The sequence below is a fragment of the Lethenteron reissneri genome, chromosome 2 (assembly GCF_015708825.2).
Source record: "Lethenteron reissneri isolate LAM-NWPU_2019-01 chromosome 2, ASM1570882v1, whole genome shotgun sequence".
NCBI lineage: Eukaryota > Metazoa > Chordata > Hyperoartia > Petromyzontiformes > Petromyzontidae > Lethenteron > Lethenteron reissneri.
Window position 1 is genome coordinate 5239154 of NC_083780.1, and position 17820 is coordinate 5256973.

The 17820-nt window shown below is 47.7% G+C and overlaps 1 protein-coding gene across 1 annotated transcript in view; it reads left to right on the forward strand.

Moving 5' to 3' along the window:
- The window catches only part of LOC133341670 (leucine-rich repeat-containing protein 15-like), a 30233-nt gene that overhangs the window by 9661 nt on the left and 2752 nt on the right, over positions 1–17820 (forward strand). The window contains exons 2-4 of the mRNA XM_061550264.1: positions 5124–5287; positions 8674–8864; positions 16563–16726. Of these exons, the coding sequence (XP_061406248.1) occupies positions 5124–5287; positions 8674–8864; positions 16563–16726 (519 nt within the window). The remainder of the gene's footprint in view (positions 1–5123; positions 5288–8673; positions 8865–16562; positions 16727–17820) is intronic.

Here is a 17820-nt window from a genome sequence, read left to right on the forward strand (position 1 = left end):
CCTGGCCCAGGACGACGACTCGGGACTTGACGACCGATGGTGTCTTCACTCTTCGGAGTACAGTACAACAGCCTTGCTCTCCGTTCACACCACGCTTATATCTGCTTTGGCGTGGCCGACTCCGCCCAGGCGTGGCTGGCTCTCTCCAGGCCACGCCTCCCTTCCCAGGACACGCCTCACTTCCCCCACCTCTGGGAAGGTCCGGATCCCTCCAGCACGTGACCCCCCAGGCACCCCCTTGGGGCCCCCAGCCCTCGTACGGGCCAACAGAGTAGTGACCGTTCTATGTCACTACATCACCCCCCCCTGTATAAACACACAGCCGTCCCCGGCTGTAACACAACTGTGAAACATCGAAAAGGTGTGCTTCCGAACCAGCAACATCAATAAATGACCGGCGACCGATAAGAAATACAATCACGTAATATATACAGAATCGACGAGGGTAAAAGGGAACCGCATAGAAAACGGGGAATTAACAACAAATATACATGAAAACCGGCTAACCCACTTACGCTCCAGCACAGCCCCCCCCCCGTTAGAATCACGCATGCAATGACAGTCACCCGTTAGCACCCCCCCGCCTTTCCGACGTGGCGTCACAACCAGTAGCACGCGTCGACCATATCGGGGTGGGAATTTCCATGTTACCACCCCACCGCCTTTCCGACGCGGCGTCACAACCAGTAGCACACGTCGGCCATATCGGGGGGGGAATTTCCATGTTACCACCCCACCGCCTTTCCGACGCGGCGTCACAACCAGTAGCACGCGTCGGCCATATCGGGGGGGAATTTCCATGTTACCACCCCACCGCCTTTCTGACGCGGCGTCACAACCAGTAGCACACGTCGGCCATATCGGGGGGGGAATTTTCATGTTACCACCCCACCGCCTTTCCGACGCGGCGTCACAACCAGTAGCACACGTCGGCCATATCGGGGGGGGAATTTCCATGTTACCACCCCACCGTCTTTCCGACGCGGCATCACAACCAGTAGCACACGTCGGCCATATCGGGGGGGGAATTTCCATGTTACCACCCCACCGCCTTTCCGACGCGGCATCACAACCAGCAGCACGCGTCGGCCATATCGGTGGGATTTTAACCCAGTCTCTCTCCAAGACTCGCATCGCAGCATATAGCTGTACCGACCGAGCTGAGACGACCCATCGTTCACTCACTGCACAACATGCACCCTAACAACTGAGGGAAACAGTCTCAACGTAACAGGACAACTCCACCTGAACCTTACGAATCTCCAGCCCACTGTTTCAATGCGCCTCAGAGGGTCTCAACCTCCGAGCCGTCAGGTCAAGCTGTCAGCCATAGCATGACGGGACCACCCTCCCTGAGCCATGTGAGCGCACAGCCCACAAGGCTAGACAAGCCACAGAGTGTCTCGATCTCCGGGCTGTCAGGTCAAGCCGTCAGACACAGCATGACGGGACCACACTCCCTGAGCCATGTGAGCGCACAGCCCACAAGGCTAGACAAGCCACAGAGTGTCTCAATCTCCGGGCTGTCAGGTCAAGCTGTCAGCCATTGCATGACGGGACCACACTCTCCGAGCCATGTGAGCACACAGCCCACTAGGCTAGACATACCACGGAGTGTTTCAATCTTCGGGCTGTCAGGTCAAGCCATCAGCCATAGCATGACGGGACCACAACGTTCATGTTAGACACGCAACACTCACTGGACCATCCTGGTCAGGATCTGCGCCCCAAGATAAGTGACAGCCAGCACCACAATTCCAAATCCCTGGCAGCATGTCACCATCGCAATTTAACACCATCACAACACATACAATTTGAATTATGATCCCCCACAGAACTGATCCAATGCCGAACAGGTACGCACAATTTGTGACGATCCCGAATATTCAATGGTCACAACAATACACCTCACATCCCGTATCTGTACACATCATCTCCGAGACTCGCATTGCAGCATGCAGCTGTACCAACCGAGTGAAGAGAGCAACGCAATTTGACGGCAATTAACGGAAACGCACCCCCGATCCATGTAGAACACAAGGAGCATTCCCGCACAAAAGAGTGAGTTTGAAACAAACCGAACCTGTCATTTCAAAATCCCCTTCAACATTAACCATGGGACTCAGGGCATTCGAATTTTGAGAGCAAAAAAAACTAGACACAAACCCCAAGAATCGCCGAATTGATTAATATAGTATATGCAGTATACGAAGTTCGTACAGTCAATCATTTGGCGCAATGTTCCATCCAGTCCCCACATGGCAACACACACAATCAATACTCCAGACAATCCGTACATAGTAAATAATCACAAGCAAGTACCCAACATTCCATACACTGTTAACAATTCCAAGCAAAGCTCCATACGGTCTGTACATTGGCAACAATGACGATCAAAGTTTCTGACAGTTACAAGTGACAATCACGAGCGAACTCCATACAGTATACACAATAACAATGGCGATTTCGCAACACAACGATGTAACAACACGAGTCATTAACACGGCAACATAGAGGATATCAACGGAGCTCGGGACACCAACAACGAATTAATCATTAACTACACCCAGAAGATACCGATCTCGCCGCCGTAATAAACAACAACACTGTTACAAGCAGAAACCCGCATGGTCGCCGCGTCAATTTCTCACGCACACAACCGGACGAACACGCTCCGCAACCCAAAAAAACACACGCGATCGCAACCCGGCGCACGCAAGATGGGTGAAGATTATTATTCTTTTTCTTGGGGCCGGGTGCTTGTCATGTCACGACTCGCCTGGCAAACTGTGCATAGCGGAGGGCGGCAAGGTGGAGCACTGGGACGGCCCGAAGAATCTTTCATGGTGAACACGGCCTGCTCTTGCGAAACCATCCACCTCTCGCGCTCGAGCAGAAGGCTGGAACTCCCCCTCTGCAGGCGTTGATGTCGGCGGGAGCGGCATTTCGGCAGCAGGAGCGGCGTTTTGGCGGGAACAGCGCACCGACCCGCCGCCGGAATGGCGGGAACGGCGTTTTGGCGGGAACAGCGCCCCGACCAGCCGCCGAAATGGCGGGAACGGCGTTTTGGCGGGAACAGCGCCCCGACCAGCCGCCGAAATGGCGGGAACGGCGTTTTGGCGGGAACAGCGCCCCGGCCAGCCGCCGAAATGGCGGGCCCACCGCGTGGCCCGCATGCCCGGGCCTCCCCCGCCAGCCCCCGCAGCGACGATGGTGTCCTCTCGCCGCGGCTCCGTCGCTCCGTCGCTCCGTTCCCGATGGCGGCGAAGCAGCAGTGCGATGCAAGTCCCGCCGCTCCGCGTGCAGCGCCATCTCTCTCTCTCTCTGTCACCGGGGCTGCCATCCCCGGGGCTGTCCGAAGGACGGTCGTCACACCATCCCCGTCGTACGAAGACGTCCAGATGAGTTTTGTATTTGTTTTTCGTGTGCCCATTTTACTTCCCTAGGATAACACCTAGCAATATTTATTTTTCCACAACTTCTGACGCCAAATGTAGTGGGTTCGAATTAGGTGCACACACACACAGCTTGGAGGCAACACTATTTATTAAACGGTAAATAATATAATGCTGTACATGAGGTGGTGACCACCTTCCTCAACTCACTAACACTCTGGAACGCGACACAGACTGGACCAGGCAGGCAACGGCCTGCCTGGCCCAGGACGACGACTCGGGACTTGACGACCGATGGTGTCTTTACTCTTCGGAGTACAGTACAACAGCCTTGCTCTCCGTTCACACCACGCTTATATCTGCTTTGGCGTGGCCGGCTCCGCCCAGGCGTGGCTGGCTCTCTCCAGGCCACGCCTCCCTTCCCAGGACATGCCTCACTTCCCCCACCTCTGGGAAGGTCCGGATCCCTCCAGCACGTGACCCCCCAGGCACCCCCTTGGGGCCCCCAGCCCTCGTACGGGCCAACAGAGTAGTGACCGTTCTATGTCACTACAATATGATACTGGAGGGGGGACACCGGTGGAGGGAGCTAATGGGTGGTTACATGGTCCAGGAAGAACTCTCGAGATCCTTCGGGCAAGGGCGAGAGAGATTGAGAAGGTGGGTGGGGCGAGAGGCGGAGCCAGCCCCACCCCGGCACGGTATAAGGGGGGCCCTGTGGTCTGGACTGGGATAGTGGAACCGTGTCTAGTTCCGACGTAGCGTGGTTAGTTGGGTGGTCACCACCCGAGAGTGTTTTGTGTTAATTGCCTGGAGTATGTTGTGCTAAGAGTTTAATAAAAACGTGTTGCTCCCAAGACAACGTCTGCGACTCAGTTGGACTCACTACACATGTGAACGATTGGAGGTAGCTGATCCTTACAGGTCTTGTTGAGATTGGCTGGGAGTCGGGTAATATACGATATCTCTATGACTGAATGGAGGTGCCTTTAACAGATCTCTATGACTATGAATACAACCCAGCGGGGTTTTTGACAAACTCACCCAGCTCACTCACCTGCCTCTAAGCACCAGCCAGTTTATGAGCGTTCCCTAGCACGACTGGTGGTGGAGCTGCAGCCAGAGTGAATTTGCAAGCATCCGTAGACTAAAGGTGCTGTTTACTCATGCCCATTCACGATGGCCAATGCACATTGACCGTGGTCAATAACTCTAGTGGAGTGGCAGCCAAGGGAGGGAACGCACCCGGAAGGGCGTCCACCGTTGAGATAGAGTAATGACAGCAGCTCGTGTGCAGTTGCGGTGTGGATTATAACATCACATGGTCATCACTACGGCTTGCAGATACCTCCACCCAGCAGTGGATTTATCAAGGCCGATGATGCAAATATACGTGTTGAACATACATGTATACATATAACTCAGCGAGAGCCTATTAAAATATACATCGCTCTTTTTAAGGGAGACATGATAAATATATTATTAAATTGACGATCCAACTAATTTACAATAACAAAAATATAGAACCAAATAGTTATAACAATGGAACTCTGAAACAATCAAGATGAACAAATAATTTCAACATGCACTAAGCACTCCAAAATGTTTCGTGAAGAATCTTTTTCAGGGAAAGCTTCAGGAAGAGGCAACTCGTGTAAATGTTGGACCACACGCTACGCCGCTCGCGTGCAAAGGGAGGCCGTTGTGAGCCGCCTCTAAACCGTCGCCCTTCCCTCGCAGTGTTCGTGCTCAGGGGCAACTGTGAACTGTGGAGGGAAAAGACTCGCCTCTGTGCCTGCTGGAATCCCCACCACCACGCGAGAGCTGTGGTTGGGCAGTAATCAGATCACGAAGCTCGAGCTAGGGGTGTTTGACAATCTTACGGAACTGGGGTAGACATGAGACTATGAGACTCCTGCTATTACCACTGCGATATTGAAAAAATTCGTATTATTTCACACACACTTGCATAATGACAAACATTAGTGGTCCCTTTATAATATCAATTTATATTCAGAGTGAATGGAGGTCGATATAGCTACGATATCTCTATAATTGTGAATTAAGGTCAATTCAACTAACAGATCTTAATTAATGTTAATGAACCTAGGTTTATGTAAAACATATTTAAGAACGTGAACGGGAATTCGCTTAATTTAATATTCATATGCCATTGAATGGAGTTGTCCTTAATAACAGATCTCTATGAAAGTAATTTAAGTGATATTTAGTTCATGCATATGAAATCGAATGGATTTGTTTTAACTAAAGATATCTCTATGAAAGCGATTGAAGTCGGGTTTAACTGTCCTGTTAATAAATATCTAGTTCACGAACCAACCGCCATACAAGTGATTGGCGGTTGCTTTGTGCTCTAATTTATCTGTATGAAATTGAACGCAAGCCACTCGAGGTAACTCATGTCATGGTAATGAACATAAGCCACTTTGACGAAGAGATATCTAGTGTCATCACAAGCCATGAGTACCCCCTGCAGTGATTCACAGTCTGACTCAGCTGACTGTTTAGGATCCTATTGGCAATCAGCTGCAGATCCTTCCTGAGGGAGTGTTTGACCGCCTTGTGAATCTGCAGTGGTCGCGTCTGACCAGCAATCATCTGAAGAGCGTTCCCGGGGCGCGACTGATGGTGGAGCTGTAAGCACGCTCAAGAGTCGAGCTGATTTTAATAATGCACCCAATATAAACATTGGAAAATATCTCAGCGTAGAAATACGAATAGAAATGCTAAATCGTAAACAACAACAACAAACACATACTTCTCAACAAAAATAACCCAGTATGTGCAATCATGGATGTTTGTACAAACGATTAACACGTTCAAGATAGAATAGTCTCAAAAATAGAATGTCTAAGACCAGTCAATAAATAATAACAAGTGTTCTGCTTAGATAATGGGTGTCAGCAATGATGCTTCACAGATATACTACACAATGCAGCGACTGTCTCAATAAATCAGCAATAGTGTACAGCAGTGGATTGATATCAACGCTGGTGATGATGAATTTTTATCTACAAATCAAGATAGAGACACCATATTTACATTCAATCAGGCGAGAGACTTTCGAAATTCACTCTTTTCAGTGGAAGCCTTGGACACAAAAACATGTTAATTCATAATCTTAACCATGCACAAAATGGAAATATAGAAACCAAAACACAACACTACCAAGTACCAATACTCCACAAATACAATTGAACAGTTTACGCGGATAGCTTTGGCCAATGTAGAGTGGCTCAATCTGTATTCCGAAGGAGGGGGTCGATGGCGTTACAGCAACTGTTAAGATTTTGTTGTTTTAAGAAATTTGCAGCATCAGCAACGTCAGTAGTAGAATTTGCAGCATTAGCATCAGCAGCGTGAGTATCATCATCAGGATCATCGTCAATCAACATAAGTATTTGCAGCATTATTAACAACAATAGCATCATCAGCTATAATATAGTGTCAGTGATTTGGGGACAAGGTTTGTAGGAGGCACCTTCTTTTATATATCAACTTTCACTGTCTCGTACACACACTCTCCACAGTTGCTTAGCCTAACCGTCAAACACTGACGGCGTCGACCGAGAGAGCCAACAACTTCTAGCAGCACAATATCTAGCGAAGAATTCAGCGACGATGTTGACGAGACGACAGCAACAACGAGACGAGTCCACTCCCAGAACCGGCAGCCCCGAGCTCTCGCTCTCGGCTACTTTTATCCTACCAGCGTGGCCTGGTTCCGCCCTGACCACGAGTCCCTTCTAGAACCCACTAGAAGGTTCGAGGGGCCTCCAGATGGGGTCCTCCGTGACCTTTGCTCTAGTTTCTCTGCTCTGCCTACACACCCGTGCTCACGCTCACCGGCGTGTGTACTGTCTGTCCACCACAGTTGCCGCTGCTGTCTATCAGCCGGTGCCATTACACTCCAATAGCATTATAACCAATCATCATCAGCAATCATTATCAGCAGCAATATCTTCAGGAATTGCATTATCATAATTTGCAACTCGCATCGTAGCATCATTCGCAGTGTTAGTATTAGAGTCACCAGTATCATCATTAATAGTTTGTTAATCAACAGTAGTAGTATCCTTAGCGGTAACATAAGCATTATGAATATCAGCAGTAACATTTCAGCAGTGTATATAATAATACCGCACATGTTTTAGCATACTTATTCACGAACTCACAAACTCTCACACTTATGCAGATAACCGACGCTCACAATAACGCATCCACTCAGTCGTGCAATCACACACACCACGTATGCATTTCAATCAGCATATCAGCGCTGAAAGTAATTTAAAAGTAAAATTTTTTTACATGTAACTTCTATAAAAGTGAATAATTTACAGTAGCTAAGATTTGTTTTAAAGCGTGAATGATGTCGTGCTGTTTATCTCGCCACATAAAGATGACGGGCGTGCTCATTGAGTTTGGCCGTGAATTGGAATCACCAACGGGGTTTTGGGTGATGCAATCAACCGCAATTGGAAGATGAACTTGATGAGGAGGGGGTCATTATGTTACTGTTAGAGGTGCGGGGCCAGGTCAATGTGTCCGAGGGATGGTTCAAGTTCAAGTTCATTTATTAGGTATAGCCCTGTGAGCCATTCGGCTCTTGAATCGGGTGCAGTCGCAACAAACAAAAAACAAAAATATGAACAAAAAACATCTTAAAGTGAATATGTGACTAAGTGAAAACAGAAAATCCAAGAAAAGACAGCAAAATATTGCAGAAAAAAAATCACCGTACCCCAACGCTGTGTGCAAAAATCCCAGTGGGATGCAAGTCAAACAACCAACAACAACCACAAGACAACTTAGATGGTGACGTCACTGAGAGTGTGTGGGGTGCTGTTTGGAGGGCCCCGGGCCACCCTATATTAAATGTTGACACGCCATGTAGCAAAGGTTTTCCGCGGGGGTTTAAAGGTAAGCCTGCCAAGTTTGGTGGCGACGGTGTGGATTTGTGTTCGGAACAGACATAAAGACGGACTTTATTTGTATATATACAGTATAATAATAAGATAGATGCACATGAACACCAAGCACTCTAAAACATTTTCATGAAACATTTTGACAGATAGCTTCAGGAAGAGGCAAGTCGTATAAATGTTGGACCACACGCGACGCCGCTCGCGTGTAAGGGGAGGCCGTTCTGAGCCGCCACTAAAACCGTCGCCTGCCCCTCGCAATGTTCGTATTAGTCGACAGTTGTGGACTGTGAGGGGAGAGGCCTCGCGTCTGTTCCTGTGGGCAACCCCAAGAGGCAGAGCCTGTGGTTGAACGACAATCAGATCACGAAGCTCGAGCCCGGGGTGTTTGACCGCCTGGTGAATCTGAAGAAGCTGTGGTTAGAAAGCAACCAGCTGACATCTCTCCCCGCTGGGGTGTTTGACAATCTCACCCAGCTCACTCGCCTGGCTCTGAGAACCAATCAGCTGAAGAGTGTTCCCAAGCGTGAATGGTGGTGGAGCTGCAGCCAGAGTAAATTTGAAAATAGCTATCGATTAAATATCACATTTACTCTTGCCCATTACATGCGTTGGATATATTACACACACAAAGACTGCCCTTATAAATTAAAATTAAAACTTGTGTTCTTGCCTTTGTTTTTTATTTCACTTTTCAGTTTTGAACAGTGAAATATCTTGCATTGTGCATCCTTTGCTTGTGTAATGAGAGCGCCATCTCCTGTATAATGTGGGACATTACCTGTTATGCAGTTATGGTCTATCTATGGTAGGGTTTATATCTGGAGCAAAGGTGAGGAGGCGGATCCACCAGGGAAGCCTCTGGAGCGTTCCCGAAGGTTCCAGGAGGGGCGTGGCCAGAGGCGGGGCTTAGTCGCCGGGGAGCACATATAAGCCGGAGCAAGGTGTGAAGTCGGTATTGAAGATCAAGAGGAGCTCCCCGTCGTTGTTGCCCGGCCATCTCCATCGGCCACGTGGCGGCTCAACCTTCAGCTGCTCCCTAGCACGCCGTCAGCCAGCGGCGTGTTCGCGAGTGGGTGAGCGCTACGTGGCACGGGGCAGCAAAGCCACCTGGGCGGCGTAACATCCGTAGAGAGAGTGAGAGAGACAACCAAGCTGTACCGAAGATTTATTAATAAACAACATAAAGTTCTTAGCGTGTCAGAGCCACTCATTACACTTGTACCCCAGGTCTCTGTTGCAAAAGAGACTTTCATCTCAGCGGCGGTCCCGTCTGGTCATACGAGTTCAGGGACGTGTGCGATTTAAATCTGAGAAGGCTTACGAGTGAGTTGATGTGGTAAGTAATACATGAATATAGCGTTACTGACTTGTTTCTACGCGCGATCAGTTCGCTGTAAGAGCAAAGTGAGAGCTGGGTCTGGCATGCCAGACAGACCCTTTTACAATCTGGATCAGACTTCGAAAAGGCTGTGTGCTATCGCTGTCATTGATTATCCTGTTCATGGAAAGACTGATGAGACGGTGCACGGTGGCGACAGGCATCAGCGTTGGTGGAAGGGAGGTGTCAGCCATGCTGTATGCAGATTACATCATCCTCTGAGCCCCAACACACCCCGACCTTCAGAATTCGCTGAGCAGCGTTGCGGAATGTGAGGTGGTCGAAATGGGCATTAGCACCTCCAAAACCAAGACCATGGCTGTGGCCGAATCAGAGTAGCAGAGCCCTCTTCCTCAATGACGATGTAGTGGAGGAGATCGACGACTCCCGGTACCTCGGGGTGTGTTTCTCGAGGGATGGAAAAAGGGAAAATGAGATCAAAGACTGGATAGGAGCGACGGTCACAATGATGCAGATGAGGAACTGGTCTGTGGTCCTAACACAGAAGCTGAGGCTTCAGGAAAACCTCTCAGTCTATCGGACAATATTCGTCCCGATCCGGACCTATAGCCACGAAACCTGGATACTGACAGAAAGAACATGCTCAAGGGTGCAAGCAACATAAATGGGTTTCCTGTGCAGGGTAGCAGGTCTCTCTCGAGGATCTGGTGAGAAGCACGGCTATCCGCAAGAGACGCAATGTATGAAGCAAAGGCAGCTACGGTGGATGGGTCGTCTTCTAAGGATGTCAAAAGAAAGACTCCCCTGGGAAACGTTCAAAGGACATCCTCCAGTCAAAAGACCCAAAAGCCGCCTGTGATTGCGCTGGAAATACCAGGTGGTGCGCCTGGCCAAGGAGAGACTTGCAATCCGGGAGCCACAGTTTATATCGCTGGCAAAGGACCAGGACAGGATCGAAGGCCTTGGTGGAATCACTGCTCCCGCGACCCGATTCAGTTCGTAAAAGTCGACCAATATTTATTGATTGATTGAAATTTAACGCAAACCATTCGAGGTCACTGATGTCATAGTTATGAATGGAGGTCTGTGGGGGCCGTTGGCCCCCGGGGTCCCCCCCGCCTGCATCCCCTATTCCGTTTACGTTACCCCACCTCCCTAATACCCGCTAGGGTTTCGCCGGCCTTCGGACGCGACGCTCCTACCCATACGGCTTCACGCGGCGCTCCCACGCTGCAAGCATACGTGCGCACAGCATCATCAATCAGACGCCATACTCCCCCTCTTTACACCGCTACGTACAGCTCTCACACGCTGCGAGCGTGTGCCCGTCTATAGCCCTGTGCGGCACTCGCCTCCCCGTCGAATAACCAAGTGAAACGCACGCACACACACGCCGCTCCACACGCAGCACACTGCTCGACGCCGCTCTGTGCAGCGCTCCCACGAGGCGAGCCGCAGCACTACACGCGTTCACACCGCTCACGAGATCACATGAGGCCACGCTTCGCAATTAATGATTTATTATTTGCTACCTGCGAATTGTTGCTAAATCAGTATGAGTCGACGAGGCTGGCCTATTCTACCAGCCCTGAATCTATTCTCTATTTATCGGCTATGATCCTACTTCACCTTCTTACTCACTGTTAGGTGCCCACGGCGGTTCGTTGATCCCATACTCGCAGCGTACCTCGATGCGTCTCACGGACGTTCAGGTCGCTGGACTGGAGAGCGTCCTGTCGCCAGGTGCTGGAGTAAGAGAGCCCGATCTCTCCTTTGCCCCCCTTTTTATCCTCCCTACATCAAAGGGATGCGGCTCCGAGCGGGATGGCGGCCCTCAGCTTTTCCTTAACAATGGGCTCGCGCCCTCTAGCACGTGCACCGCGGTTCCGGGCGCCTGTGATATGCTAATCAATGTGCGGCGTTGCGCGGCGTAAATTCTAATTAATCCCTTTCTCACGCATGCCTTTATCATTGCAGATTATGCGGCGGCGTCCATCACAAAGGCTCGCCGTGGGAATCTGTGTACGGGCTCCCCGCGTGCCTCCCTTCTCCCGATCTATTCATACTTTCAGCTTAATCCTTAACCCTCCCTAACAATGGTGCCTGCGCGCTCAAGCGTAATTATCCTAACCATCCATGACTATGCACAAGAGCCCCTGCAGTTCCGCTACTCATGCTGTCCCGTCCCTCCCCTGCTTGCCTCGTCGACACGTGGGTGGTGTGTGTGGGGGATGCGTTTCAACCGTGGTGGCCAAATGCCCTTCGCCGCGGCCATACCATCTTAAGGCCGGTCGCAGCGCCGCGGTGCAAAGTAGCGTCGGGGGAGGTCGTCCAATTCCCTGATCGCCGGAAACCGTGAGAGTTAATCCCGATAAGGGTTTCTCGGATAAAAACCGGTCGATCAGGTGAGCTCCCCATCCAGCTCTATGGGGGGGGGGGGGGGGGGAATGCGTGCGGGTGTGTTCATGTGAGGTGAGGTGAGGGGGACGAGGGGTTGGCTCCGTCGCTTGGTGGTGTCGAGGTCGGGGATGGGGCGCCTGCCGAACGGCTTCGTGGCGGCGGCATCACAGGTCACTTTGACAAAGAAATCCCAAGCATCATCATAAGCTAAGAGTACCCTCTGTGTTTATTCTCAGTGTGACTCATCTGACTTGTGGATTTAAATGGCAATTAATCTGGTTAATCTGCAGCGCCTGTATCTGGATCAGAACCAACTGGCGTCTTTCCCCACTTCGCTGTTTGACAAACTGATTCAGCTCACTCATTTGGCTCTGAGTGACAACTGTCTGAAGAGCGGCCCCAGAGGCGCAACTGACGGTACAGTTGTAGCCACGTGCGTGAGAGTCTAACGGCAATCATAATACATTTACTGTAGTGTAAATCCATCAACAGCAGCATGGATAAATGAACAATAATCACAATACATCAATTGTATACTCGAGGAATGTTGTAATTAAATGCAGGTCCTTTTAACTAAAGCATCCAAAATATGAAACCGAATGAACGTCACTTTACGGAAGGGGAATATAGTCGTGTCAATTTATGCATCTCTATAATACATAAAGCGAATGGCGTTAAAGTGAATGAATTAATATGAAACTATTATTCGTCTTGTTCTATAAAGGTACATATGTATGAAAGTAAAAGTAGTTTATTTAAGTTACCTCACGTGTATGTGATGAATGGAGATAGATATCTTAAGCTAACTGGTCTCTCTAAAGGTGGCTGGGAGTCGGGTAAATCTACCAGTTCTCTGTCTGTGAATGAAGGTCCCTTTAACAGATGTTTATGAATGTGAATACAACTCGCTTTAAAATACACATATCGATTAAAGTTAATAGAAGTTGTTCTTTCTACCCCAGTTTTCACTAACACCCACTGACCCGCATGGTGAAGAATGGTTAAACAACCTCCCATTACCTAAATGGTTTGCGGAGGGTCTTCGTCTCACAGTGGAATGTCAAAGAGGGGTACGTTACAAGTGACAAGATTATCCTGTGGTCCTCTGTAAAATTATTACCTGTCCCTCTATTCTGCACAGTGTCTTCCTGTCGGATTTGAGGTGTCCATCCGTCCGTCCTCTTACCAGCCAGCCAGCCAAACCAGGTGATTCACTCCAGTCAAAAACGCTCTTCTGCATGCACATTGGAATGTTACATTTCAAAATTAAATTTTGAAACGTGCTGTTCATGTGCATTGTTTTAGTATCCTTATAGGTGTTGGTAACACCTAGATCACTACTGAATCAACTGTCGTTGAAATAACAGACTCAGCGTGTTAGCGGTGACTTATAAACTCGTGCAGAGGGTGGGCTGAGAATGTGAGTGATGCAATTGCGTGTAGAGTCGACGCGTTGATTTTGTGGGCAACCACCAGTGGCGCCCTGAGGAATGCTCTTCAGCTGGTTCTTTGATAGATCTAAATGCTGCAGCTTCCCCAGGCGGTCAAACAATCCCTCGGGAAGGGCCTGCAGCTGGTTGTCATTCAGAGCCAGAAGAGTCAACTGGGGCAGACTATCAAACACCCTAGCGGGTTGTAATGGCTTATGATGATGTTCGAAATCTTTTAGTTAAAAGTGGTCATTATTCACTTCTGGAGATATCAGTTGAGTGGTGAGCTCCATGCTAATTGCTCACAAGAAATTCTCACCACTATCATGGAAATGTGTTCGTGAGAGCGACATCTATTCACATGAAGTGTTTAAGCAGAGCCACTTCCGTTCTCTCTCATAGAGACATTGGAGTCGACAAAACCTACATTCGATACCACGGAATTTTATTTTCTTAAACAATGTCGATTCACTTAAAATGCAATCGAAGAGTAAAGGTACAACAGTTACTTCCATCGAGACATGTTAGTTAAATCGAACTTCATTCACTTGCAGAGAGATCTAGGAGTTGAAGCGACCTCGATTCATGTTCATAGAGAAGTGTTAGATTCATCCTATTAATTCCATAGATAACATTGTTATTAAATACCACCTGCAACCGCTTTAATGCCCCTTATTAGAGACCTGTTAAAATCACCTCGATTACTGTCGCAAATAAATGTTCGCTCATACGACCTACATTCGCTTTCATAGACATGTTACAGTTAAAACGACCTCCATTCAATATAACAAATATCTTCTTTAAAAAAGGCAACCATGTTCACCTGAACGCATTTTTAAACAATGTTGTTAAATTGAGTTTAATTATGATAGTTTTTTAAGAGCACAGTATGTATATCATAATTCCTAATAATTTACGATTGCAGGGGATTTATCAGGAGCCTCATGGTGTCGTGTCTCCACCAGTGCCGTCAGACGGTCAAACACCCCGGGCTCGAGCTTCGTGATCTGATTACCGCCCAACCATAGAGCTCGCGTGGTGGTGGGGATTCCTGCCGGCACAGACACGAGGCTTCTGCTATCGCAGTTCACTTCTGTCCCTGAGCACGAACACTGCGAGGGACGGGCGACGTTACAGAGGCGGCTCACGGCGGCCTCCCCTTACACGCCAGTGGCATCGCGTGTGGTCCAACATTTACACGAGTTGCCTCTTCCTGAAGCTTTCTCTAAAAAAGTTCTTCACAACATATTTCAGTGTTGCCTGTCAGCTAATAAACATCACACGTTCTTTTTGACATTGATCCATTCAGATTCGTTTTGAATTGGGTTTGCCTTATACATGTCAAATATTGTAATTAGTTTTTGCTCCTTAATTTATCCAAGCATTCCGCATGCCTACCTTTGAAATAATGATGTGTATTTCAAGACTCTCTTGTTTAGTTAAGTTAATTTATCTTTATCAATACGTAGAAATGTAACAATGAAGATCGATGATCCATCTACTGCAAGATGTATTCACGACCATGCGATGTATTAATCCAGCTCACACCTGCACACGAGCTGCTGTCATTACTCCATCTCCACAGTGGACGTCCTTCCGGGCGCATTCTTTCCTTTGGCTACCACTCCGCTATTGTTATCTACCATGGCCAATTTGCATTGACAATGGCCAATGTGCATTGGCCATTGTTAATGATTCAATTATACCTTCTTGCGCCGTATTCTGGACAAATAAACTTATTTTAATGAAACGTTTGTTGTAATTTATGAGCGTTTTTCTCTTACCCATGTGTTCCTTTCTCTGTCTATCAATGTATTTCGAAGCTTGGAACACCGAGTTCTTCCATGCGCACTTGTCAGTTATTTCCCTCAATTTTGCGTTACAATCACTGTGTTTCTGAACCATCCGCCATAGCAGGTGGGTCACGCTGATTAACAACGATTGGTAACAGTCACATTGGAATGTTAAGTTTCATTATGAAGTTCAGATTCACAAAAGCACTCCAAACTCTTCTCGTCCGCAACATTATTTTATTCCTTGTGATCTCTTTATAGGTGTTGGGAACACCTCGACCGCTACTGAAACAACTGCCGTTTAAATAATACATTCAGCGTGTTAGCAGTGACTCATGAACTCATAAAGAGTGAGCGCTGAGAACATCGAGTAATGTATTAAATGTACAATCGATGCATCACGGTCTTTGTGGGACTGTCACGTGTGTAGCCACCACCAGTTGCGCCCTTGGGAACGCTCTTCAGGTGGTTGACGTGCAGACTCAACCACTTTAGATTCCCCAGGCGGTCAAACACCATCTCGGGAAGGGCCGTCAGCTGGTTGCCACCAATATCCAAATTAGTCAGCTGGGTCAGACTGTTGAACAGCCAAGTGAATGCGTGATCGGTATTATTGTTTTAAATATTACTCACACGTCGATCCAAACACAATTCGAACATTTTTTGGGAAAATCAATACTGGGTGTTTGGTGGATCTAAACACCTCCGCCAAATGAATGTGGAATTTAAAGGAGTTGCCCACTGCTTTACACAGGAGATGAGCTCCTATCCACGCACTTTTGACAGCGAAACCACCGCGACTTGAAATTAATTTCAAGTAAATTACGTGCGGCTCTTAAGCGTGGAACTTGAAATTAATGTTAATTTCAATGTTAATTTCAAGTACCACGCTTAAGAGCCGCACGTGATTCACTCGGAATCTCAGGTGCAGCCAGATGACGGTCTCAGCCCGGTACGCAATGATGGCAACATAGGGATCAAATGACGTTGGAATTTTTACTGAATTTCAGTAAAATGCTAATTTTATTTTTTTACGTAAAACAAGCGTGCACTGAGTGCTCTCTGAAGGGCGTTTATGAAGGTAACAAAGAAATGCAGTCGTCGCTGCCTCTAAACGGTCGCTTGTCCCTCGCAGTGTTCGTGCTCAGGGACACAAGTGTACTGTGCAGGGAGGAGTCTGGCGTCTGTGCCTGCGGGAATCCCCACCACCACGCGAGAGCTGCTTTTGTACAACAACCAGATCACGAAACTCGAGCCAGGGGTGTTTGACAGTCTAACGCAGCTCACGTATATGGATCTTGGTGGCAATCGGCTGCAGGCCCTACCCGAGGGGGTGTTTGACCGCCTGGTGAATCTGCAGTGGTTGGCTCTGAACGACAATCAGCTGAAGAGCGTTCCCAGGAGCGCGACTGGCGGTGGAGCTGTAGCCATGCGCGCGAGTGTCTCGCCGGTGGTGATAATTCACCAAATATAAACAGTGACAAATATCTAAGCGTAGAAAGACGAACAATGCGAATGCAAAATCGTAAACAACACAAAAACACGAGCTTCTCAAGATGAATAAAACATCCACGCTTGCTTATGTGCAAACATGGATGTTAAATCTATATACCCGTTCAATTAATACTATTTTATTTGTAGGCTTTCGCGACCAATATTATTCATAATCAACGTTTTTGGGTTTAGATCGCGTTATTTATAAATGTCGGGTGGTGGAGGATTACGACACATTTATAAATAATGCGATCTAAACCCAAAAACGTTGATTATGACTATTTTATATAATAAAATCCAACGGTTAATCGATTTCCATTAATGCGACTCATTAAATAACAATACTAATGCTTCTTAGCAATGAGTCAGTAAATACTACATTTTAATTACATCTCAAATATTTCCAGAATGCTATTGACTATCGTGTCAATGAATCAGCTATCGTGTCCAGCAGTGGATTAATAGCAACGCTTGTGATAATGAATCTATATATGTACATATCCAGAGATCCATATCTGTATTTAACCAGACGAGAGACTTTTGAAAAACAGTTCACTCTTTACATTGGCGACCTGGGAAACAAAAACGTTAATTAGTTATCTAAATCATTCACAAAATGAAACTCACTACAATGCAATAACAACTATTTTATAATTCACACAACTGTGCATACACCTAACCACGAAGCAATGTATAAGAATAGGTTAATTAAAATGAGTTTTTTATATTGTGAATGTTCGCCACGAGTATATGTGTTTAATACAGAAATTATTCCTTGCAAAAAGTTTCTGTTTGGTGTTTTAATCATGTTAACAACTGTTTAATTGCCAGAAAGGGTAACCTTTATTGTTATATGTTGATGTTGGCAAGGGAGGTCCCATGATAAACTAAGCAATGTAACATGTTTGGCGAATAACTTTTTTCAGGGAGAGCTTTGGGAAGAGGCAACTCGTGTAAATGTTGGACCACACGCGACGCCACTCGCGTGTAAGGGGAGGCCGTTGTGAGCCGCCTCTAAAGCGT